Raw genomic sequence first — 27166 nt, 5'->3', positions numbered from 1 at the left:
CTCAAATCAATACACCAGTATTTTTGACGTGGTTAAAACCCTCAGAGTGCAAGGAGGGAAACAGTCCACGGCCTGTCCCAACGTGGGTACAGACAATTTATTAATCAAAGAATGAAAATTTACATAAGCTTCTCTCATGCACGGATTACCCGAACAATGACCCTCCATGCGCTTTAAATAGAACTCATGGACCAATCGGGTGTCAAGCCACGGATCAAGTGTCGATAATACCGAGGTGAGAGTGAACCGTCGGATCACTACATATCGTGACCGTCGGATTGTAAGTTACAATATGTACAACGGTAAAGAAACACACTTTACCTAACTCTAACCTAACTCTATGCTAGACCAAGTTGATCTTAACTATATCCTATGTGTCGGAATATCCTAACATCCCCCCTTAAGAACAACTTGGGATAGGATTGAAGGATTTACAAATATGACACAATAGGAGAAGGAAGGAGGCACTAGAGCCTATCCCCCCTTAGTGACAACTTCCTGAACTCCAAGCATATATCGAAGTTTAGTGAACTTCGCCTCTGTGAGAGCCTTTGTGAAGATGTCTGCAACCTGATCATCCGTTGGACAATATTGCACTTCAAGAACATGGTCATGAATGAGCTTTCTGATGAAGTGCATGTGTAGTTCAATGTGTTTACTGCGCTGATGCTGGACTGGATCTTTGCATAGCTGAATGGCACTTTGATTATCACACCAAAGTGTGGTTGGATGCTGCTGCTCAAAGCCAAATTCGGATAGGATCTGACGAAGCCACAAGGCTTCCTTACTAGCTTCCACGGCACCACGATACTCTGCTTCTGCTGACGAAAGAGAAATGGCAGCCTGTTTCTTACAAGCCCATGTAATAGGTCCTGAACCAAGAGTGAAGACATAACCGGCAGTAGACTTCCGATCATCAAGGTCACCAGCCCAATCAGAATCAGTGAAACCAACTAACAGAGGAGCTGCTTTGGCACTGTAATGAATCCCAAACTGTACTGTACCTCGAACATAACGAAGTATTCTTTTAGCTGCTTTCCAATGACTTTCACGGGGGTTTTGCATAAAACGAGCAACAAGGCCAACAGCAAAGGAAAGATCAGGACGAGTATGGGTTAAATACAAGAGTTTTCCGACAAGTTGACGGTATAAGGTAGCATCAACTTCAGGAGAAGTACAAGAGACTGAAAGTTTGACTCCAGACTGGAAGGGAGAAGGGGCTGGCTTACAGTCTTCCATGTGAAAATGACGAAGAATATCACAAGCATACTTGGACTGGGAAAGGAAAATACCTTCTTGGGATTGCAAGACTTGAAGACCGAGAAAATAGTGTAAGTGTCCTAAGTCTGTCATTTCAAATTTCTTTTTAAGGCTGGACTTCACATGGTTTATAAGGTTGGGATCACTACCAGTAAGAATAAGATCATCAACATAAAGAACAAGGATGATAAGAGAGTTGCCCACTTTCTTGGTGTAGACAGTATTGTCAGAATGACACCTAGAAAAGCCAGATTCTAAAAGAAAGCTATCCATTTTGGCATACCAAGCCCGAGGAGCTTGTTTGAGGCCATAAAGGGATTTCTTAAGTCGACAAACGAGGCTGGAGTCTGTTTGTATGAAGCCAATGGGTTGTTCCATATAGATTTCTTCCTGCAAGTCCCCATGCAAGAAGGCAGATTTAACATCCATTTGATGGACTTCCCATTTTAAAGAGGCAGCAAGGGAAAGAACAAGGCGGATAGAGTTCATTTTGGCAACTGGAGAGAAGGTTTCAGTGTAGTCAATGCCTTCAACCTGTGAAAAGCCCTTAGCAACTAGACGAGCCTTATGTTTATCAACTTTCCCATCTGGTCCATACTTGGTTCTGTAAACCCATTTGCATCTAACAAGTTTGCGTCCCTTTGGTAGAGGAACAAGATCCCATGTATCATTTGTCATCAATGAATGATATTCTTCATTCATAGCTGCTTCCCAATGTGGATGGCCTGAAGCTTCTGCAAAAGTGTCAGGATCATGATTTACTGGAGCTTGAGCCAGTAAAGAAGAGGCTCTTTCAAACTGAGAACGTGTACGTCGCTGATCTGTAGGATCACCGGCAAGATCACCTGCTGCATCCCGAGTAGCACGGACCCATCTTGGAAGTTGAGGATCCTGAGAAGGTGGGGGAGGATTATCATCCTCGCTTTCATCATCAGAAGAAGAAATGTTTTCAAAGATAGAAGAGATAGGAAGAGGTGGCACATCCGCCGGACTAGGCTCGCAGGCCGATTTATTTTCATCAAATTTTACATCTCTTCTAATGATAACATTTTTGGACTTAAATGGAATAAGTCTATAACCTTTTACATCTTCAGAATATCCAACAAAAGTACATTTCTCACTCTTAGGTTCTAAAGCTTTATGCTTTTCATCTGGAATATGGGCCCATGCTTCACTTCCAAACACACGAAAGTGACTTACATCTGGTTTAATGGAACTCCAAGCTTCTTCTGGAGTGATATTCTCTAGAACCTTAGTAGGAGTGCGATTGATTATATAATTTGCACAATTAATTGCTTCGGCCCAAAAACTAAGACTGAGTCCTTTAGATTGCAGCATACAATTAGCCATTTCCTTTAAGGTGCGATTTTTCCTTTCAGCTACACCATTTTGTTGTGGAGTGTATGGAACAGTATGTTGCATTTGAATTCCATTTTCGGTGCAAAAGTTGATGAATGCGTTTTTAACATATTCTCCACCATTATCAGTTCTTAGCTTAAGAATTTGATGTCCAGATTGTTTTTCAACAAATGCTTTGAAGGCCAAAAAAGTGCTAAATACTTCGCTCTTGAGTTTTAAGAAGTATACCCAAGTGCGTCTAGAGAAATCATCAATGAAAGTTAAGAAGTACTTGCAGCCAGAGAATGAAGCAACAGGAAGAGGACCACATAAATCACTGTGCACAAGCTGTAAAGGGGCTGAGGCGTGCCAAGAGGCACGTTTGTCAAAACTGTCCCGATGATGTTTTCCGAGTACACATCCGGAACAAACACCATCTTTGCAAGATACCATAGGAAGACCTGTCACCATATTTTCTTTACATAGATGCTGAAGGGAGCGATAGTTTAAGTGACCAAACCGCTCATGCCAAAGTTTGCTCACTTCATCATTATGAGCAACAAACACTGAGGGAAGATGGGATGACCCAAAGTTGTGAAACTTATACAACCTTTTGGAATCATCAGCAAGACCAGTAGCTAGAATCTGTTTAGGATCTTTTAGATCCTTGATTACAACATCATGAGGTGAAAATTCAACAATTTTACCTTCACCTGAATGAGTTATCTGATAGACAGATAGAAGGTTGCAGGATAAGTTTGGAACACATAATACATCATTGAACTGACCATTGTCTAGATGAACAGTTCCAGTCCCTACAACATTAAGAGATCTATCATCACCAACATATATATTTTTGGTGTTACAATCATTTAAAGAAGAAAACATGGCTTGGTTTTTGGCCATGTGACAAGAGGCTCCAGAATCAATGAGCCACTCATGAGAATGAGAAGAAGAAGAAGATACATTTAATGCATAACCAGACTGAGATGATTGACGATGACATGCAGAAAGTGCCGTTCCGGAAGTTGAAGTTGAAGTAGGCTCCAGATGGATGTTATGTTTCTTCATTGCGGCTTCCAAGGCTTCCATCTTCTTAAAGCATTTAGATTCTAAGTGGCCATCTCGATTACAAAAGTTACAATGTCTGTCAGTCTTCTTCCATTTGTTTTTATTGGTCTTGTCATTTTGCTGAAATGATCTTTCATCTTGAGGCTGAGTTGGTTTAGGACCATTCCTTTGAGGATAAGACTTCTTAGGATTCTTTGAATTTGGTTGCTGCTGGGCGGCTAACGCTTTCGAGGAAGAGTTTCCAAGATTAAGAAGACCAAGGTGTAAGAGTTTTTCTTGTTCTCTTATTAAGGAATCACAAAAGGAGTCAAAGGAAGGGGGTTTGTAGTCTTTGCCTTGACAAATGAAAGCTTCCCTTGTAGAATGGAAAGTGGAAACAAATACAGAGTAGGCTGGTCCCAACTTAGTAAGGATGGAATAAATAAGGTTACCATCTTCTTTCTTAACTTTAACACCTTCCAAGAGATATCTAAGGGTCTTGAATTTGGACAAGAAATCTTCAATGCAAGAAAAATTATTAGGATCCAAAGTAAGCAACTCATTCTCAAGTTGATGGGCTCTAATTTCATTTTTAATCCCAAAAACTTTAGCAAGTTTTTCTAATGCTTCATGAGGAGTTTCAATTTCTGCAATGTGGAATCTAAGATCAGGAGAAACAGACATTCCTATCAAACCACGTGCTTGATCTTGTCTATTTTCCCATTTTTCGGCCTTGTCTTCATCTTTGGGTTTCTTCTCTTGGTCTGTGGCTATTCTGAAGAGACCTTTACTTCTAAGTAAATCTCCCATGTAGGCTACCCATTGGAAGTAGTTAGTGCTGTCAAGAATGACTTGGCATGGACTTTCCATTTTTTGAAAAAAAACTGAAGCTGAAGATGCTGAAAGTAAGTGGTCCAATGGATAGATCTCGAAAAAATAGGCGGTTTTAAAAAAAACGGCTCTGAAAAAGGCTTCCGGATGAAGAAGTTATGGCTTTTTGAAAAAAAAATTGTTGACGTTGCCGGCAAAGTGCGCGAATGTGCGGGAATGAAAAAATCCGCCCCCACAAAATGGAGACTTGAACCCAAGACCTCTACTCTCTTAAAAAGTCTTTGAACCAATTGATCTATACAAAATATTTGAGAGAGAGAGAGAGAGAGAGAGAGAGAGAGAGAGGGGGGGGGGGGCCTCGATTTGCGTGCTTGCCTTGGGAAGGCTCTTTTCCCCTACAAAACACAAAACACAAAACCCAACACGAATATGCAAAGAAAAACGAACCTTACGGCTCAAAGTTAGCTTTAGCCAAAAAACTAGAATTTAAAAAAAAATCTCAAAGTTAGCTTTTAACCGAAAAACTAAATATTTTTCTCAATGTTTCTGATTTTCCAAGATCACACTAAGGTGCAGGGAAAAGAGCATATGCATGAGAAAAATCCTTTCTTTCTGTTTCTGATTTGCCCAGATCGCACAGAGTCGCAGGGCAAAGAGCATACGCAGAAATGAAAGGTATAGATCCGGGAAAAAAAAGGCTAAATAAACCGAAACCGAAATAAGCAGAGAGAAAATGACAGTAAACTGCAAAAAAAAACACTGTATACCTCCCGATCTGAAAAATGACGCAGCTAGGGCTACCGGAAACCTTTTCGCGTGAAACGAAAGGGGTTCCTCACTGAAACAGATGCTCTGAACGCAACAGAGCAGTCCTCTCGGCCCGAAAGCAGTCAGAAACAGCAGATCTAGGAAACGACAGCCGCATACAGTTCTACCGGCTTCAGATTTGGATCACCAACGGACGCGGCCCTCAAATAGCTCTGATACCATGTAGGAATTTACAGGGTAAGTTCCTCAGAAAGAATACCAAAAGGACACCGCTCACAACCAGATCTCAAATCAATACACCAGTATTTTTGACGTGGTTAAAACCCTCAGAGTGCAAGGAGGGAAACAGTCCACGGCCTGTCCCAACGTGGGTACAGACAATTTATTAATCAAAGAATGAAAATTTACATAAGCTTCTCTCATGCACGGATTACCCGAACAATGACCCTCCATGCGCTTTAAATAGAACTCATGGACCAATCGGGTGTCAAGCCACGGATCAAGTGTCAATAATACCGAGGTGAGAGTGAACCGTCGGATCACTACATATCGTGACCGTCGGATTGTAAGTTACAATATGTACAACGGTAAAGAAACACACTTTACCTAACTCTAACCTAACTCTATGCTAGACCAAGTTGATCTTAACTATATCCTATGTGTCGGAATATCCTAACATATGGATGAGTTTTGATATGTGGATATTGGTGCCTCTTCTCTTGGAGCTTCTCTCTTCTCAATTGTGAATGGTTGGATATAATCTGTTACATGTAAGTGCATGTTTTTTTATGTTATTCTTGTTTACTTTTGTCATATATGTTGGACTGGGATTTTCGTTGTTCTAGGGCTAATTGTTGCATGCATTTACTACTTAAAATTGTGGAATTTGTCTCTATTATAGCATCTCTCAATGTATGGGCCATGTAATATGAGCAAAATCTCCTAGGGGTAATTCTATCAAAGAATTTGACCTTGACAAGCCATTCCTTTTGCACATCGAAGTATAAAAGTTGCAAGGTTGCTTCTTCTTGACCTAGAAGGCAAGCGAAGTGATCTTGAGGCCTCCTTGACTGGGAACCAAGAAATCCTACTCATATTCATCATAGACTCCATTATCCCAAAGATTAAGGCACTAATCTACCAAGGGTGGTCACTAAAACTCATATTCTTTCACCTCCTTTCAGGTCTAGCCAAGTTGAGGTACCAAGGACATCAATTTCCCGACAAGCTAGCCATCAAAAAAATTCGATCTCCTAGGGTCTCATGTGTTGGCCCTTCATCAAGCTCTCCTCCAATTTTGAAGCCATTTCAATTGTGGAGTTGGGAGAAAAGCCAAGCCCTAGCTCCAGGATCAAAATTTCCCTTGCCATCCCCAAGGCTAGTACCTCATAGTGTCAAAACATCTTCAAGTGAAATTCTTTTTTTGATCCTTTCCCCCACCTTGTCTAGGGTAAGAATATCATTGGTTGCTACATACTCTCTTCATACCCTAGATCGGGTCCACTTAGCCCCGTGTGGTCTCGCTCCTTTGAAAAGATCATTCTTCAAGAACCATCTGGAATACCAATTCTAACAAGGATTTAAAGGATTAGGGAACTCCTTCACAAGTCTTATCCCATAAACCTAACCCTCAAATTCTCTCGTCCTTTCCCTAGAATACATAGTACCTTGCTTAAGCAAGCAAGTTCTATCCTTCAAACCCTTCTAGGAAAGGGTTTAGTTGGGTCACTCATATCCATTGAATTATCCTTCATTGGTGACTCCATACATACGGGGTCTCCTCCCATCAATAAAAATCTGGAAATAGAAGGGAGCCTTACCTGAGGTGATAGTGGGATAAGTCTCCATTTGTTTCCCTTGGCCTAGCATTTGCACTTTAGGGATCCCCCTTAGGTCCCCTGCTAGTTTGAGCGATAACAGGTACCACACGTCATCTCCATGGTTGTCACATGAACAATGTGGTGCCTCCTCTCTCCAACGTTAGGGTTGCATCAAGTGCAATAAGCCCTCCTAAATCATCCTAAGGATGACCATCCTCATCTAGGCCCTAGATCATGGCATGCCCATCAAGTAGTGTCAAGGCTGGCTTAGGGGCATATTGGGTCCACTAGTACATCATCAAGAATCCCCCATGCTAGGCAAGATAAGCCCAACGTTCTAGCTCTTGGGGGTGCTCTGGGTGCTTTGGGATGTGTATCAATTTTTCAAGTCGCCAAAATGCCCAATGCTTTGCCAACAGTGGGCAACGCTACATCTACCAAGCCATCATGCTCTCTGGAATGTAGTATATGGCTTGGGCATCATGCGAAATGAGGTGTCGTTAAGGCCTCCACTACTTTGGACTGCCCGACACAACCAACTCAAACAAGTGAAAGCAACCATTCATTATCATAAACACATCTAAGTGGACCATACTTAAGTGTTAGGGAAATATTTATACTTCAAACTAGGATCACCTTCAAATATCTAACAAGACCAAGTCCCATAAAGGTGTTCCCTACCTTCGTAGGGGTGGCCAAGTAGTTAACCCAATTAGGTGCTTCCAACCCCTAAGCGAAGGTGGCATTTCCAAGGTTAACCCTTCAAGCAATAGGTGTTGGTGTAAGTAAGTGGCAATGGAGAGGAAAGACTTCACAGCCAAGTGCCATGGTCAGGGGACCAGCTAATGGGAATCCACAGCCTAAGTGTATAGATGTAATGGAGGGAGCAATCGTGAATGCATGACTTACCCTACTCAGCTTGATTTTTCCACCCATCTAGTGTTCCTTTTACTTATTTTTAATAATGCTTTGTATTTTGGTGCATAGCTCAAGGATCAAACCTTGCTCTTTATGATATAGCATTGAATTTACCCTTTCAGATGAGACAGTTTATCGCTCATCAAGGTTGGGACATGCAAGGGTTCCTTTTAATGAAATGGAGCATCCAATGCTTAGGAACCAGGTGATAGCTAATGAGGAAGGTAGAGCTCATGTTAGACTTTTTCCCACGCACTAACTTATGTCCCAACCATCTTTTGTATTTTGATTTTCCTTTTCTTTCATTGTGGCCATATTATGCTTTTCCATTCTTTTAGCTGCATCAACCTCCAAGGCAATGTTTTTTGGCCCTACTCAAGGATGTGGATAAGAGAGTGCCAAATCCATATGAACCAATGACAGTTGAACCCAAAGAATGGAGATGGTATCAAGGGCCTATAATGTGATGTGGATAGTGTTAAGTATGGTAAAGGGAGAATAAACACGCTATTTTAATCCAGGTCTTCCAGGTAGTGCCCCTCCTATAACCCTAAGACGTTAGGGGAAGTCCCATTGAACTAGGGCTAAAAATTAACGCCCTAGTAAGGTGAGAACAAATTTATAGTCAAGATCGGTCAATCATCCAAATCACCCCTTTATCCATACTAAATGCCCAAAACATTAAGTAAAAACACCTAATTGCAAAATGATCAAAGTCCCTATTGAGTGGTAGCCCACCTTCATTCAAGAGGAATGCTGGATGGTGAGAGGTGTAGTGACTAGTGCAGAAGGTGGAGGAGCTGGCATATCATCATCATTGTCAGGCCAAGCAGTAACTCTCCAAGGGCAGAAAAAACTGATTGGTGTGTTTATTCCATAGGTATGTTATTGTTTTATACATTAGGAGTGATTGTTCAGTTCATCTTTCGATGACTGTTCACATTCCTGATTTATTTATTTTACAAATTCCCCAATCATGAAGATTAGGTGTCAACATTCCCCCCCTTAATCTGAAGGGATGTTGGTGAGTCCAAGCATCATTCTGAATCGTTCTAGCTTTTCCTTTCCAAGTGCTTTAGTGAAGATGTCTGCAATTTGCTCATTTATGGAACAATGACGGAGATGGATTGTTTTGGCCTCAACATGATGTCGAATCAGATGATATTTAGTATTGATATGCTTTGTTCGATCATGGAACTTTGGATTCTTGGCCAACTTTAATGCAGAGGTGTTATCAATCATGAGTGGAGTTGATTGTACTTGTTTTACCTGCAAATCTTCAAGAATTTTCCTGAGCCACACAATTTCTTTCGTTGCTTCAGCTGCTGCCACGTATTCTGCTTCAGTTGTGGAATCTGCTGGAACTGATTGTTTGCGTGATCTCCAGGAGACAGCTCCTGATCCAAGACTCATAGCATATCCTGAAGTAGATACCCCAGTTTCTTTGTCTCCATCGAAGTCTAAATCAGAATATCCAATCAAGCTAAAGTCGTCCACCTGTGTATACTTGATTCCAAGGTCTTGAGTTCCCTTCAAGTACCTTAGAACTCTTTTTGCAGCAGACCAATGTCCCTCACAAGGCTTTTGCATGAACCTGGAGAGGATTCCAACAGTAAATGAAATGTCTGGTCTGGTAGTAGTGAGGTAGATGAGACTTCCTACAAGTTGTCTATACTTTGTTGCATCCTCAAATTCCTTTCCTTCAATAGATGTGAGCTTTAAGTTTTGTTCCATTGGAGTAGAAAGAGGATTGCACTCTGTCATGCCAAATCTGTTTAACAAATCTCCAATGTATTTCTTTTGAGAAAGAAATATGGATTTTGGATGTTGGGTTACTTCAATGCCAAGATAGTAATGAACATAGCCCAAATCAGTCATTTCAAAACTTTTCCCTAATTCCTTCTTTATGGATGCAATGTAGCTTTCATTGTTCCCTGTCATTAAAAGATCATCTACATATACCACAAGATACACAACTGTTTTGCCAACTTTCTTGACAAATAAAGTTGCATCATCAAGATCAAAATGATTGAAATTGAGTTTCAGAAGATGCTCAGTTAGTTTTTCATACCAGGCTCGCGGTGCTTGTTTGAGGCCATACAAGGACTTCACAAGTTTGCATACTTTATGTTCATGTCCTTTCACAGAAAATCCTTCAGGCTGAGACATAAAAACATTCTCTTTTAGATCTCCATTCAAGAATGCAGTTTTTACATCCATTTGATGGACTTTCCAACCGTTCTGAGCAGCTAGTGCAAAGAGTGTCCGGATGGTGGCCCATTTTGCTGTGGGGGAAAAAGTTTCCTCATAATCGACCCCTTCCTTCTATGCAAAGCCTTTTGCCACAAGCCTAGCTTTGTGCTTGTCAAGTGAGCCATCAGCTTTGTACTTGTTCTTGTAGACCCACTTGCAGCCAATTGGTTTGATTCCAAATGGAGGATCAACCAGCTTCCAAGTGCCATTCTTTATGAGAGCATCATACTCCTTTTGCATTGCTTCTTTCCATTCATCATGAGAAGCAGCTTCTTTGAAGGAAGTTGGTTCAAAATCTGTAGACAAGTTCAATTCACAATCATAAGTAACATCCATATCAACAGGTGAATTAGAGTCATCTACATCACCTCCATTTTGTCGGTTTGAATTTCTGGTTCCTGTTTTTCCAATTTCATCAGGATGAACACTTTCAAGTGTCTTTGTCAGCCACTTTGGGGGACCTTTCTGAGATGGTCCAGGCTGCTCTGTTGATTGAGTTGGGACTGAATCAAGATTGAGTCTCCCAATTCTATCAATTACATCACTTAAAGCATCATCCGTTGTTGGAGTTTCATGCAAGGGAGATTGTTCTTCAGAAGAAGATTCCACATGTTGATCTAGTATAGGAATCTCCCCTTCAAGATGTGGAATCTGATTATCAAATTCTTGAAATGATTTCGTTTTTGCAAATCTATCCAAGTGATCAAGTTGCCGCTCAACAACATTGTCAGATTTGGATGATTCAAGAAAAATGACATCTCTAGATACAACAGCCTTTTTATTTACATCATAGAGGCGGTATGCTTTAGAGGTGTTTGAATACCCCAGGAAGATACACTTACGACTTCTAGCACCAAGTTTGTTTCTATGTACCTTTGGTATCAAAGCATAACAGGTGGAACCAAAGATCCTGAGATGTTTTACCGAAGGAACATGTCCATACCACAATTCATAAGGAGTCTTGTTTCTTATAGCATTAGATGGACATCTATTCTTTATATATGCAGCACATAAAACAGCATCAGCCCAAAACATTATCTTTACATTTTTGAAGAAAAGCATGGATCGTACCATATTCAAAATTGTTCTATTCATTCTTTCTGCTACACCATTCTGTTGGGGATTATAAGGTACAATTGTTTGATGTTTGATCCCATGTTGGCGAAGATAGTTTTCAAATTCATTTGATGTATATTCTTTTCCATTATCAGTCCGAATAGACCCAATATGAGATTGTGCATCATTTTCAATCCATTTATGAAAATTCTTGAATGTTTGAAAAGCATCAGATTTGTTCTTCAATAAATAAACCCAACACATTCTGGTGTAATCATCAATAAATGTCATGATATATTTATCTCCATTTGCAGAAGGAACAGGCATTGGACCACATAAATCTGAATGAATGAGTTCAAGCTTCCTATGTGCTCTTGAATGTGAATCATGAAAAGACTGTTTGCTATGCTTTCCTAGAATGCAAGCATCACATTGCTTATGTTTCCTAGGAATTGTAGGCAAACCAGCAACACCATTTTTCTTCAATAAGCGGAGACTGTCATAGTTTAAATGTCCAAATCTAGCATGCCATAATAAACTTGATGGAAGTGTACCTTCTTCATGATGAGAAATATATGAGAAATGTTGTGCATGAGCAGAGGTTCCTTGCAGTTTGAGAAGCCTTTCTTCTTCTATTCCCCTCATGACAAGTGAGTGGTCAGATGCTTTTCTTACCTCAAGCTTGCCATCAAACATATGAATGGAGTGACCTTGCTGGCGGATGTGGACCAAGGACAGCAAGTTTCTCTTGAGCTGTGGGAGATATAGAACATGATCCAGAAGAAAGTCTGGAAGACCAGGCAGTTTAAGCCTGATTGTGCCAAGCCTTGATGGCTTGATTTTTGACTGATCTGCAAAGTATACTGTTCCATCAACATTGTCAGTGAAATCTTCAAAAAAATCTTTTCTATGAGTCATATGACAGGTTGCTCCTGAATCAAGCAACCAATCATTTTTCGAAGAAGCAAGTGAAGCATTAAACAAATCTTCATTTACTCCAATGTTACATTGTGCCTCAATATAGTGAGCGGATTCAGGTGCTTTACCTTTGTCTGTATCATCAGTTTTACCTTTCTGCTGGTTTCTTTTCTGCTCAATTTTGTCCCATGGTAGCTTGCATGTAGAAGCATCATGTGATCCATTTCGTTTGCAGCGAATGCAATGCAGATCTACTTTTTCTCCTTGAGAATGTCTGCCCCCCCTGCCTCTGAAGTATCTTCCTCTTCCTCTTCGTCCACCTCTTCCTCTTGTAGAATCTTGAGCAGGATGCTTTTCTTTATGAGCAAGGCAAACAGTCTCTTCAGAAGATTCAGGGACTGTCTTCTTTCCAAAGGCTTTCTCTCTTTCAGCAAACTTTTTCACAAGAGAGTCAAAGGTTATATCTTTAAGATTTCCATTTGCTTGTAAAGACTCAAGATAATTGGAGTAAGTAGGATAGAGTGCCTTGAGAAAAGCAATAAGAGGGATATCCAGCTCAACCTTAGTGGATTTGATATCATGCATTATGGATTTTACTTCAGATGCAAGAGCAAGAGGATCATTATTTTTCAGTTCAAGAGTGAAGAGTTTAATCATGAGCTGAACAACTTCAAGTGCAGAATGTGAGTCATAGAGTTCTTTGAGCTTTTGTAAAGCTTCAAAGGCAGTTGAATATGATGAAATATGGCGACTTACTTCTTCATTTACAGATGCTGCGATTAATGCATATGCTTTGTTGTTCTTGTTATCCCAAATGACGAGCTCTTTCTCTGATGTAGGCTGTACTGGGTCATTGTCTCCTTCTCCGACACACACTCCCTTCCACAACTCATTGAAGATGAGGGTGTGTTTTATCATCCGGGACCATTCAGGATAGTTCTCCTTGCCAGTGAGAACTATTCCTACCATAGAGATGATTGAATGCATTCTGTAAAAAAAAAAATACTTCTGCTAATAAAAAAAAAAAACCTCTGCTGATATACAGTGAAATTGCATTCAAAAAGGCATTCTCAAAGGATTTCAAATCTCTTCCTTACGCTACAACTTTATGCATTATATTTTCTTCAAATCCCTCTAATAAAAGCATCCAGAATAATACCAGCTGTTCATCCATACATAACTTCAATACTTACAAGATTATCTGAATACTTATTGCAATGATGCAAACTCGGTTTCACCTTATACTTATTACAATGATACCATAATAATAGCAGAAGGCTGAGGCCAAACCTACGCTCTAATTCTTCCACTTTCAGCCAAAGAACACCCAACTGGAGTATGATCTTACCCGGATGTGGATGAAGACCCACGTTGAAGAAGCGCCTTCCCACTGGGTAAGGCTGAGAGCCACAATTCTGCAACCAAACAAATTGTAGATAACAATCCACTGCCGGACTCTAAGGTAGAAACGGTAAAGACTTATGAGAACTAGCGATGGAAAGACTGTCGTTTCCAATAATACATAGAATAACTAGTGTGAGAGCAAACCACAATATCCACCCTGAGCCATGAATGCACTGGTACCCACGGCGCAAGCAAATCAGTCGATATCATATTCAATTTCACTCACCGCATACTTCCTCTATTGAGATCCTCTTTTAAAAAAAATGAAAGAGCTGGGCTTTAAATACCACACAAGAATGGCGCAGCTCACGGTAAAGCCAGAGGACCTTAGGTTTACACAGGACTCAATTGCGATCAAGTTTAGAAGCCGAGGAGTTTACAACGATGAACGTTGTAAAACGCAAGGGCATACTCTGGTGCTTAGACAATAGGCGCCTTTGGGTATTCAGCTCCCTCAAAACGATTACGAAGAAAAGGTGCCTGATTTTGTTGAAACTATGATCTTCAACGACACAAACGCTGTGATCACAACAGGCAGGTATGCTTCAAGAGAAGAGGCAACGCGCAAAGGGAATGTGATTAATGAGATTGGATGGTGGTATAAGGCTTGGTTCCACACTCATGTTGCCACTGCGTTGAAGAGAGGCAAGTTTGTTGAGTATGTGCCTGCTCGGGAGTATCACCATCGGCACACCAGATCCTTGTATTGGGAAGGCGGAGGGATAATAGACAGAGATATCAAGTTTTTCCTTGATAAAATTCTATGGAAAACATTCTACGCCCTTGACTTCTCTCCAGAGCGCCCTCCGCGATGTCTGTGTTAGCTGCAAAGCCAACGGACTCTTTCACCACGAATATTCCAATGAGCATTCAACAGGAAATGGATAGCAGATGAGCTTGCGGCAGAGGCAGCGCTGGAAAAGGCAGCGCGTTATGGTCAGAGGTGAGTTTTCAACGGAACCAGCTCACCAGAATCCGGCAGGTCGAACAGTCGCAGCATGTCAGTGGACAGAACGACAGAGGCAGAGCAGAACAGTGGACAGAACGACAGAGGCGTTTGAGGACAGAGCTCAGGCCTGCGTACAGCCCATAGTAGCAAAAATGAAGGGAGTTACAACTATTTTAGAACTGGCTCTGATACCATGTCAGGCCAGGCAGTAACTCTCCAAGGGCAGAAAAAACTGATTGGTGTGTTTATTCCATAGGTATGTTATTGTTTTATACATTAGGAGTGATTGTTCAGTTCATCTTTTGATGACTGTTCACATTCCTGATTTATTTATTTTACAAATTCCCCAATCATGAAGATTAGGTGTCAACAATCATCAAGCTAATGTGTAGGGTTGATGATTGGTTGGCTGTCCAAAATAGGAGAAAAGTTTTGTCCTATGGGGTTACGCATTTTGATGGGTAACAATGTTATTGATTAAATTCTAATCACATACCCTCATACATGATAGAATCCAATGGAAATACTACAGTCCCATCAATTCTAAAATCCTGAAAACCGTAAAGTCTACTAATTTTGAATGAGATATGAAATTCGATTTTCTCCATATGAAATCCAATGAGGTTGAAACTACTCTCAAACATCCTGGAACAATTCATGGTAATGTTAAAAATCTAAGTAAAAGGATAAAAAGGAAAGATAAAAAAAATGTCAATCTTTACTTTAAAAATTTAACATTACCATTAGGGAGCACCTTGGGAGTGCTCTTCTTGGCTCTGCGAGCATCCTTATGAGCATCGTGCTTCCAAATTGGCAAGAAGCATGCCAAAATGTTCATGATAGTAACATCAGGTAGGTACTTCCACACAGGTCTAAGCGTATAGACGTGTGGAAGTCATCCAAAGTGTTGAATTTTGTAGCTATGGTCGGTCTTCGTAATATTCTTTTGTAATTAGAATATTGAAATATGAATTATATTTGCAAAAGAAAATTTATATGAAGCATGTTCTTCATGCTTGCAAGAAAAAAAATTATTTATTTGTATGCTCTTTAAGAGCAGTAAAATGAAAATTTAAATTTGTATTTCGCCTCCACACTAACCAAGTTGGCCCTCCAAGGATCAAGTCGGCCTACCCAAGAGACGTGCCACTTTGCATGGACAAATCACTATAAATAGAATCTATTCGCTCTCCTCCAAAGACATAATTTGGATCTGATCTGAGGCAAGATAGCTCGTTGATCTAAGGCAAGATAACTTGTGTTTCTAAGGCATACCTTTTGTGGAATAGCTCGCATTTCTGAGGCATACTATCCATGGAATAGTGCGCAAGTCTGAGCCTAATTACCTATGGAACCATGCGCAAGTCTGAGGCTACTTCTCTGTGCTTTTGTGTGAGTGCCTGAGGCCTATATCTCCTGCAGTCCTATGCGAGTCTGAGAACTATAGCTCCTACGGATCTAAGGCTTGTATCTCCTGTGTTTCAGTGTGGATTTGAGGGTTGTATCTCCTATGTTTTAGTGTGGATCTCTGAGATATATCTTTGTGATACAAGTGCGAAGGGTCTGAGGTTTAGCACAGAACTAAGGCATCATCTTTATGTCATATATATGGGATATAGTGCGCATTCTGAAGCAGAGAAATAGGATGTGTTTCAGCCTCTCTTGGAGTTCCTATATCTCTGTGGTATAGTGCGAGTTTGAGGCAAACTTGAAGGACGTTTTCGCAAAACTTCTATGGACTGAATTACGGAGGGCTGACTTGGTCTTTGGAGGTTCGTCATCTTGTTGACTTTGATGTATCTCTTGTTGCATTGATTTTGTAAGGAAAAGGTTGGTTGAGTTTTTCCCCTTAGTGGGTTTTCCCAAGGTAAAACTTTGTGCTCCTTGTGTGCTTGTTTCTTTACTATATGGTTGATGTCTTTTGTGTAAATATTGAATGATGGAGCTAATGAATAAGAATGTAAAAGGATCATAATCATCAAAGATAGTCATCAATTATGAAGACTCCTTAAAACTCAACTTGGTATCAGAGGGATGGGTGAGACTGAGTAGTAGCCAGCCTAGAAACCCTAAAGAGGGATGGGTGAGGACTAGCCAGCCTAGACACCCTAAAGACCAATCCTATAAGACGAAACACTGAGGTTCCTTGATTAAATAAAATTACAATCTGCTGGTATAGTCAAATGTTTGAAAAAGGTTGAAAAAGTCTTATGTCCCAGACCTTCAAGCATATTACAGATAGGCAGAAGTCTCTATTGTATAAGACTCAGTAAATCTGGAAGGTGTTACGAAGAACCTCAGAACTGTTGATTTCTGGTAGCATCGGGTGTGATCTAAGCCACAAAATTTGCATGGAAGCTTGGACACATGTATTCCACAATACCCAAAAATCGTTTTCGCAAATTCCACCTAGAATCAGTTTTATTAAAATAATTACTTATTTTTAATGGGTGCCTAAGTCTAAACTTGGGAAATTAAAATAATTAAAGGGTATTAATCTAACTGTGGGTAAAACTTCTAGAAGAAGACGAGGATCAAGCCAAAATGATCTGAGTTATTGATTAGGATCTAATCTGGGTCGTTGATTCTCAACAGAAGGATTATAAGAGGAGGCTTGATGGGCATTTGAAAAACACATCGAGTGGAGATCAAAAGATCGAATTTCTGAAGCACAGCGGTTGTCGGGAAGAGAATTCAAAGTGATTTTTTGCAGTGAGGGGTAGGGATAGTTCGAGTTAGAGATTTCCCCTGATCCTAGAATACTCAGCAGAGAAGGCAGAGAGAGATCCGAGAGAGGCAGCGCAAAGACTAAGTTGGCTAGCATAGGTTGACGCAAAGGCAACACAATGCCTTGAGGAGGTCCTTATTTTTGCCAGAGGAATCGATTTCTGAAGCTGGAAGCCGGGGTGTGAGACCGAGAGGTGGAAATCGAAGTTCCTGGGAGGCAAATCAATCAGCAAAGGGAGTGACGCTGTCCCTAAACTCTATGATGCTTGGCTAACGCAGAGGCAACGCAGAGACAGCAAGGGGCAAGCCATTTTGTGGCTGGATCAATCGGGATCGTCTGTGATAGTGTGAGGTACTTCTCACTATTTTTTTGTCAATGATATTCTCTACACTAGATGGCCAGCAAGGCATCCAGAGATTGTATTCAGAAACCATTGCTTAATAATAAAACCCTCAACTGTTGCACCAATTTTCCCACATTGGGTTTTTCCGGGGACTTTTGTCCAAAAACAACGGTGTAATGTGTTGTGTATTTCTTTCTTGCTCAGTTTCTTGCTTTCGCTTATAATTTAATTGGTGAAGACTGCAGTGTATTAGTTTTGCTGTTTACTATAGGAAACAGTAAATAATTTGTTCAGTAATTAACAAATAAAAGGAACTTAATCAGTTGTTGCAGTGGTGATTCAAGTAATCGAATTTTCACAAGAACCATACCTCAAGACCCTTAAAAGATTTGAGATTGTATTTAAGGAATAAGGTCAGCCTACGTTCTGATTGTGAAGCTAAAAGATGTCTATGATTGAATTATGCTCTATGCAAAGTCAATTCTCTGTGCTAGACCGAAAGGGTTTCAGATGATTCTCTGAAGATTGGTGGTGAGAGCGAATATGTTTAAAAGAGCATTAGCATTGAAGCATTATTTGAAAAAGTTTGCAATGGTCGAAAGATACAATACCTTAGAAAATTATATACGATCTTATGAAGAGAAGCCATCTTGATATGTTATAAATTGCTCCAAAGCATACCCTGATGGTCCTAATTGGGCAGACATGAGGCCAAGTTCCTTTCCAAAAGTACAGAATTTGTTACCTGGACTGATGGAGCCGAATCAATTCAGAAATCAATGTAATGTCACAGTCAAAGGATGTCTACTCTATTCATAAGAGAAGGACAAAATGCAAGGAGCCAACCTGATTGATTTGGGAAGACGACCTGGCTGATATTGGTACATATCTTTATAATCCCCATGAGTTTGTTAGGCCAGAAATTCAAAATTGCAAATCTGAAGTTGGACATATCAGGTATATGTATTGTCATAATTCTTTTGAAAGCTCTGTCTTGACATATCTGATGTAGGACTCCTTGAGTCAGACATGAAAAAGTTCATCTTGCAAGGTAAAATGACATTATTGTTGTAGTCTCACAAGTAAAATTTGAGACCTGTATGATGATATTGTAAAGCATGTACAGAAGCATCATATGAAATTATTTAAAAAGGGTCAAGTCCTCCTTCAAGTTTTGAAGGCAAAAGGCATTCTCAAAAAGATAAGCTTGTTAAGATTTGAAGAAACTTGAAAGCTTGTATGCAAGAATTGAATTGTTGAAGATCTGAAGCGACAAGTATCAAATTTTTGGAATATTGTCCTTATAAATTATCACAAAGTAGTTTTGCACTGGCATGAAGAAGAGTTAAGCACTAAAAGGATCTCTCAAGAGAGACGTGTAATTGGCAGAACTTATGTGTTTAAGTTGAGAGGCTCAAATCCAGTAATGTTGAAGCAATACTCAAGTATGACGGGTATTTGAATATTGGCATGGTGAAATTTACTCCTTGCACATTGCAAGTCGATTATTGCTACTACAATGATTTGAAGAAGTCAAGCCATTTGACTGAAGATGATTGATCTATGACATGTCAAATTTAGGGTTTGTAAATGTCAATTTTTCAGTGTTGTATGCTTAACATAATCACTTATTCCAAATCTTCTTTGATTAGCAATCAATTTCCAATATAATTCAATCTTCCAGCAACAGAAAGCAATTGTAGATAGAACAGTAAATCAAATGCACAATAGAAGACAGCCAAGAACAATAGAGACACAGGATTTGGTCAAAGACCAGGGAAAGAAGCCCACTAGGGGGGAAACACTATCCCAATTCTTCTTCTATTGGATTGTCATCAAATGTTCAACAGAGAGATACAATATCCAAGTACATCAACAATGAGTCAAAGGTCAAAGCCTTGACTATCCAAACTGATCATCGAATATCCAATCAAAGATGAACCCAAAAAGTCAACTCTGGTCAAAACTCAAATTTGCAAATTCTGGTCAAAGTCAACACCAGTATCAGCAGCCCTAACCAGTCCTGGTCAATGGTCATATCAGCCTCCAAAAGGTTCGATCAACAAGTCAAAATAAGCAGCTGCCTCTGTTCAGGCAAACCTGGTCAAATCAGCCTTCAAATTCTCGGTCAAAAGAGAGAAAATCACTATTCAGATCTACAGTCAAACCTGCAGAAAACCTTGGTCAACTAGCTCAAAAAAGTTTGGTCTTCCTCCCAAACAATGCGGCCTTCCAAAACAGAGATAATTTCAAAGTTTCCAAGTCAAAGTGAACCCAAGTCAAATGAAGTCAACACTCGTCAACGTTGTCCCAACAGAAAGTCAATGAACCAAACAGAAAGCTTTCCGTCCCTTCACATGTATGAGATCAGACCTGCAATTTCAGATGTAGTATGAACCAATCAAGAGAAGAAATGTGTGTGAAGTGATGTCTCCAAATGATGTGACATGTGGTCTATTTATATGTGGTTGAGGAGGTGGATTTTCCTTGCCCAAGCGAAGATGTGGGTTTCACATTAAAAACAAATTTTTCCTTGTGCAAATTAAATTATTCCAAGGGCTAGTAGGGTCTCCAAAGGATAAGGAAAGCTTCCCAAAGGAAGGAATTTCTCCCTAAGCCACCAAATTTCAACAGTAAACCCTGGTATACTAAGGAGTTTTGAAAAACCCTAGGGTTCATGAATAAAAACTTAGGATCGAACATTTTGCTGAAAGTAGAAACCCTAGCCTTTGCAAGGAGGAATTGGCATCAAGATGATCGTGTGAATAAGGTGCAAGATGGATGCAACAAGTTTAAAGATCAAAAGGGAGTTGATATTCTTCTCAAAGATAAGCATTTTGTATCTCTCTTATTTTATTATGACTACTGTTGTTCATTTTACTAGTAGTTAGTCTCTTGTTCTTGAATTCTTTGATTGGTTGTGATTATTCTTCCTTGGCTTCCTAATGAGGATTGCAGGTACATAATGAAGGTTGCCAAAGCCTTCACAGCAGATGGAAGAACAGAGCAAAGTGGTGACAAAGAGACTCTTTGTGTTGAGAGATATTGTAATGGACAAGATCTGGATCCAGAGGGAGCAGAATGCCTTATGATTGGATGGCATAAATTCAAAGCGAAAGATTATCTCAGCAAGAGGAAAGAAGGCTATGGAGGGACATCTTGTCAAGTACACTTCTGTAAAGATCGTATTTCTCAATGAAAGAAGTGAACTACCTCAAGATAATGAGGTACATGAAGAAGTCCTACACTTGTAAGTAGAAAGAAGGCTTTGTACAGGCTCCTCAGAGTTGATGCACTTGGATTGGTGGATCAAGGTTGATCCTACGTGTTGCACGAAACTTCTAAGAACCTAGCGTTTTGGGCCATACCCATACCTAAAACTCCCAAACTCGACTGAAACTCGACCATCATGTAATCATCTATGAGACTTAATATAGACTTGGTTTTCCTTCTAAATTGTCATCTATGGGTCTTATTCCCTTTGTACTTGCAAGATAAGGTGTTATTCACTTATTTATAACCTTATATATATATATATATATATATATATATATATATGATGTTTCAGTCAGCGTTTCGGATGATGTTTCCATTTTTGGGAGGCGACATTTCGAAACGTACCCGTTTCGGAAACACCGAAATGTTTCGACGTTTCGTGCAACTTAGATCCTACATGATTTGTTGATGGAAGCAGAAAAGCTCATATGTCAAAGGGAGTTGCATTGACAAAAAGATTTGCTCTAGTCAAAGAAGTCATGGTCTCTCAAAGAACCCTGGCTCAACTTCAAATAGTGATGAACCTCGGAATTCTAGATGAAAGATCTTGACTAGATTGCTGATAGCACCTATGACAAAGGGAAGCAAATCGAGATTGCTATGGCAGGATCTATTTCAAGGGGAATACCGAAATAGGATGATGGATCAAGAAAAGGATATAAATCAGCTTATCATTGAGCCAAGGGATGTAGCTTAACATGTGTTGAAGTACCAAGATGTTACAGGTCATGGCACAGTCAATTCAGTTGCAGGGCAAGGAGTGTAGAAAACAAAGGAAGTTTGTATATTGCTTTTGATTGGGCTCTGATCTCGTGGATGAGTAGGAAGCAAGTCATTTGTTGCACTCAAAGGCCAAGTATGTTGCAGTTTGAAAGGTGAACTATGAAGCAGTATGATTATAGCTTGCAGGACTAGTTGATCAGGTGCAGGTAACAGCATGATGATGAGTCAAGGCACCTTGAGATCTAGTATCTCTACATCCGTGACATGGTACAGATAAGATCGATAACACTCAAACATATGTCCAGCGATGAGCAAATCGCTAGTATTTTGACCAAGTCGTTGCCCAGGGAGAAGTTTGTGTACTTCAAAGACAAGTTGGGGCTTGTGGAGATTACCCCTCTCATTAAGAGGGAGTGTTGATTTGATACCAGAATGGATGGACATTCTCCCAGTACGGAGAATGGGTCCGACAGGCTCAAAGTTATCAACAGGTAGAGTTAAGTGAATGCCTCTTGGAGGAGATCTAATCACACACCAAGAAAGGGTGTAGTGAGGTTTCTAGACTCGATCACACAACGGGAAGGGTGTAGTGAGGTCCTTCAGCATCTGGACACGATCACCAACTAGGGAAGGGTTATGTGAGGTCCTGGACCTAATCACACACCGAAAGGGTGTAGTGAGGTCCTTCCAGCATCTAAACCGATCACCAACCAGGAGGGGTTGAGTGAGGTCTTGGCCCAGAGTGCTCATCAAAAAGGGTGAGTGAGTGCTAGCTAGTTGAGATCCCTGCATTTTGCCCTCGGAGAGGCCAAGGGGACCGATCACTTTGGAAGAGTGAGTCCTGATATGATGATGACATTGCCATGGGTTTGGTACCGCCCTATATATGGCCACTAGCAGAAATGTTAATGGTAGACGATGATGTTGATGATAATATGATGTTGATGTAGGTCAAGGGCTTTGACCTAGATCATGAATGAATTATACCTTTCCTTAGAGAGATCATGTATACAGAGAACATTTGGATAGTCATTATGAATACCTCCCTAGCTAAGAGGGAGTGTTGAATTTTGTAGCTATGGTCAGTCTTCATAATATTCTTTTGTACTTGTAATATTGAAATATGAATTAATTTGCAAGAGAAAAATTTTATGAAGCATGTTCTTCATGCTTGTAAGAAAAAGAAAATATTTATTTGTATGCTCTTTAAGAGTGGGAAAATGAAAATTTAAATTTGTATTTTGCCTCCACAAGACCAAGTCGGCCCTCCAAGGATCAAGTCGGCCTGCCCAAGAGACGTGCCCCTTCACATGGACGAATCACTATAAATAGAGCCTATTTGCTCCTCCAAAGACACAATTCGTATCTGATCTGAGGCAAGATAACTCATTGATCTGAGGCAAGATAACTCGGATTTCTAAGGCATACCTTCTATAGAACAACTCGCATTTCTGAGGCATACTATCCATGCAACAATGCGCAAGTCTGAGGCTACTTACCTATGGAACCATGCACAAATTTGAGGCTACTTCTCTGTTTTTTTTTTGCGCAAGTCTATGTTGAAGAATCTAGGGCATTCAAAAATTAGAATGATTCTTCGATACATGATAACAATTTGTGAAGAATTTTTACAATTTATCTTAGCTTGACGTTTCATTCATTATTAGTGTGTGTTTTTACTTCATCAAACTGCTATCAAAAACAAAAAAGACAAGAACACAAACGTTTGGCTTTCTGCCTGGGCCAAAACCTCTCCCTCTTGGAGAGGAAAACCCACGCAAAATTCTTCTTATAGAGACTCCATTGATGAATGCCAAGACCATGACCCTTGACACAATCTGCCTCTCCAAGACCAAGACATCAATCCTCATCTTCATCACTGCTGAGATCTTCATCATTGCTTTACTGCTGCATTATGGAGACTCTTACTTCTTCTGCATTATTACTGCACCATGACTGCTCCAGAGATTACCACCGATGCAATCTCTATACTTTCATCGAGAACACGATCTTCAAATACAAGATCATAACTTGTGTCTGCACCTCATTGTAGATTGAGATGATGTATAACATTATGAGATCATGATCCTCGTTATCATCATTGTGCCGAGACTATGGTTATTACTGCTCCTTGTAGCATATCAAGACTGCATCATACTAGATCTGAGTACTGTCATAGCTATTGAGACTGTATGTCTCCTTTATCCAGGTATGCCGAGAATCTCTTAATCATCACCGAAAACCTATTTCATAATCAGTGTTATGTCAAGACTGTAATATATATAGGAGACTGAGAAAACACTCAAAGTGATCTTATTGAGACAGCGAGGACAGACTCATTCACATGGATATCGAGACTGTGATGGATACTGTGCACCGAGATTACTGTGACTTCGTCTTTAATTTCACCAATACTGTAGCCAAGTATATCACTGCGCTGGGATCTGCTTAGGGTATGCCAAGATCATTAGCTATGCTGTTGTGATACATCCAGACAGATCCGTATACCAAGATTACATGTGCCAAGACAGAGATGCTGAAATTGTCATCACAGAAATATATCTAGCCCAGATCACATGTCAATATTGTGTCTATATCCGCATTCTTCTCTACTCTATCCATCTGAGAACTTCACCTTCAAATCACAGGTATGCCGAGAGTAGATTAGCCCGGGTTCTTCTGCACCTTATACCCAACTGAGGTAGCAGTTGAACCCTAGATTTATCTCTCCATTTGTGCAGATCTCTGCTCCTTTAATCACCCAAAAATTCAGAGAGAAACAATGCGAGTTTCTTCTTGTTCTTTCTGCGCTGACCCTCAATGGGTATTTATAGTGGTTTGTGCCACATCTTTGAGCCGACATGATCCCATGAACCCACATGTCATTTCCTTGAGCCGACATGACTTCCATTTATGCATTTAATTCATTTTTGGAGCCAACATTAAGATTTCTTTGTTGTTTTGCTTGCAGTCTTCGGTGGGCTTGCTTTTGAGGTATTGATCTTGGTCTTGGAGGGTTGTTACACAACTTTGAGGACTTGTATACATTTACATAGGCTCATGAAGAGCTTTCATTACATGACATGACCCTTTGACAAATAAATCAAATCCTAAAGACATCAAGAAGAAGTCTTTGACCTAATTACACTTCTTGCTCATGAAACCTATGAAGCAAGATATACAAAAATATTTTATTACATCATTTACAAATATCATGTCATTATGAAGGCCTATATCTCCTTCGGTCCTATGCAAGTCTAAGGCCTATAGCTCCTGCTGATTAGTGTGGATCTGAGGCTTGTATTTCCTGTGTTTTAGTGTGGATTTGAGGCTTGTATCTCCTGTGTTTTAGTGTGAATCTTTGAGGTATATCTTTGTGATACAAGTGTGAAGGGTCTGAGGTTTAGTACAAAACTAAGGCATCATCTTTATGTCATATATATGGGATATAGTGCGCATTCTAAAGCAGAGAAAGAGGATGTGTTTCGGCTTCTCATGGAGTTCCTATATCTCTGTGGCATAGTGCGAGTTTGAGGCAAACTTGAAGGACGTTTTCGCAAAACTTCTGTGGACCGAATTGTGGAGGGTTGACTTGGTATTTGGAGGTTCGTCATCTTGTTGACTTTGATGTATCTCTTGTTGCATTGATTCTATGAGGAAAAAGTTGGCAGGGTTTTTCCCCATAGTGGATTTTCACAAGGTAAAACTTTGTGCTCCTTGTGTGGTTGTCTCTTTATATGGTTGATGTCTTCTGTGTAATTATTGGATGATGGAACTAATGAATAAGAATGTAAAAAGATCATAATCATCAAAGATAATTATCAGTTAAGAAGACTCCTTAAAACTCAACACAAAGGACATTTAACCTTAGCAATTACTTTAATTAAAGGAATTATCTATGTTGCAGGAAACATGCCCCCCCTTTCCCTGTGAGCACTAACCCCGTATCGGTACAGAAACCCAAGCTTAAACATGTTTCACTTTATTGAAACATGTTTCAGGCACCATACCCCACATTTCAACATCTGTATGGAACGTGTGGGGTGGTACAACATGCTTGTGTGGCATATCTGGGGCAAACACAAAACGTTTTAAGAAAACAATGGTTTATGAGTGGGGCAGCGTAATATACAACCTTATGTTGAAGAATGGAACTAGTGTTGGTCTTCATAATTAAATTTGAGTCATAATCTAATGTATTTGTCAAAAGAAAGAAAAACAAATTTTATTATTATAGAAGAAATTGACTTATTAAAGCATGGGTTTCATGCTTGGGTCAACTATTAATAGGTTAAAGCCTCCATTGTGGGCTTCTAAGGTTTATGTCAAGAGTCCTTGTCCATGTCATCATGTAAAAGACCCTTATTGGGATTTGTTTATCAAGAAAGAAATATATTTTGATAAATTGAGTCATTTAGGCGTCCTCCACCAAGTTGGCCTCAAACAGGAGCCAGAAAAAACTATAAATAGGCAGCTACTCGACCTCATTTGGACACTCACTCACTCAAGTTCGATCTACAATTTGAAGAAGAGAAAAAGGTGTGAAAAGGCAAGAAGAGAAGAAGAAAACCTAAAGTGAAGAAGGAGAAACCCTAGCGAAGGAAGAAGACCATTTTATCTTGTCTCTATCTTACATGTGTGAAGAAATTGAAGCCGCAGGAGGGCCTAACTTGCAGGGCTGCAGTATGGCCGAAATTCTGAAGTTGGGGGGCAAAATTTTGAAGCTAGGAATCCAAAATTCTGACTTGAAGTTGGGTTAAAGCAGTGTGACAAAAGTTGACTTCTAGTATTTGGTTCATCATTTTGAAAGGTTGACTTGGTGGAGGAGGAAGGTTTTTTGGTTTGGTCTAAGGTCTTTAATTATCTCAAGTTTGATTTGAATCTACTAGTGGAAGAGATTGACCAGGTTTTCCCCTATATAGTGATTTTGGCCTTCGTTGAGTGCCTACTTCTGGTGTTATTGATCTTCATGCTTTTGATTTGATGATTGCTTGATGAGAAGAAAATAAAGAACATAAAGAAAGCTAATAAGAACATAAGAATATCACAAGTAATTGTCAACATAAGAAAATCTTTTTGCCTTTCTGATTTTCTAACACTCTAGGGCCCTACTATGCTATGCAATTAATGGTAATGTTATGAATATGATGTAAAAGGATGAAAATGAAAGATAAAGTAAAAGAATGTTTGAGAGTGGTTCCAACCTCCTTGGATTTCATGTGGAAAAAGTAGAATTTTAGATCTCACTCAAAATCTAGCAAGCTTACAAGCTTAACAAACTTTAGGATTTCAAGATTGGGGGCATTGCAACATTTCCATTGGATTATGTCATGTATGAGGGTATCGAACTAGCATTTAATGAAGAACACCAAGTCCTCTATGCACCTTGATGTTAGTGGCATTGATTGTTGAACTCCTCTATCATGACCCTAGTAAAAGTGTACCCAACACTCAAACAAAATTTTGATTTGACATGTCAAGCATTTTCTATCTTATTTTAATGCTTAGAGTATAATATTCATGATGAGGAT

At 39.8% G+C, this 27166-nt stretch overlaps 1 protein-coding gene across 3 annotated transcripts in view; it reads right to left on the bottom strand.

Annotated features, from left to right (window-relative positions):
- The window catches only part of LOC149169338 (Ribosomal protein L9/RNase H1), a 98470-nt gene that overhangs the window by 31955 nt on the left and 39349 nt on the right, over nucleotides 1-27166 (bottom strand). The window contains exons 5-6 of one of the 3 annotated variants that reach the window (XM_089428661.1): nucleotides 18483-18639; nucleotides 18251-18381 (exon numbers count right to left, since the gene is read on the bottom strand). The exons of 1 other annotated variant lie outside the window; for it this stretch is intronic. In XM_089428661.1, the coding sequence (XP_089284787.1) occupies nucleotides 18269-18381; nucleotides 18483-18639 (270 nt within the window). In that variant the 3' untranslated portion in view covers nucleotides 18251-18268. Of the gene's footprint in view, nucleotides 1-18250; nucleotides 18387-18482; nucleotides 18640-27166 lie in introns of those variants that run through there. One more of the 3 variants, XM_089428662.1, reaches the window with a different exon arrangement.

The sequence above is a fragment of the Pinus tabuliformis genome, chromosome 4_2 (genome assembly GCF_031772625.1).
Source record: "Pinus tabuliformis cultivar Carrire ecotype Pingquan chromosome 4_2, CPIR1, whole genome shotgun sequence".
Taxonomy (NCBI): Eukaryota; Viridiplantae; Streptophyta; class Pinopsida; order Pinales; family Pinaceae; genus Pinus; species Pinus tabuliformis.
Note: the sequence above shows the minus strand (reverse complement) of the source record. Positions and strands in the feature narration are given on the sequence as shown.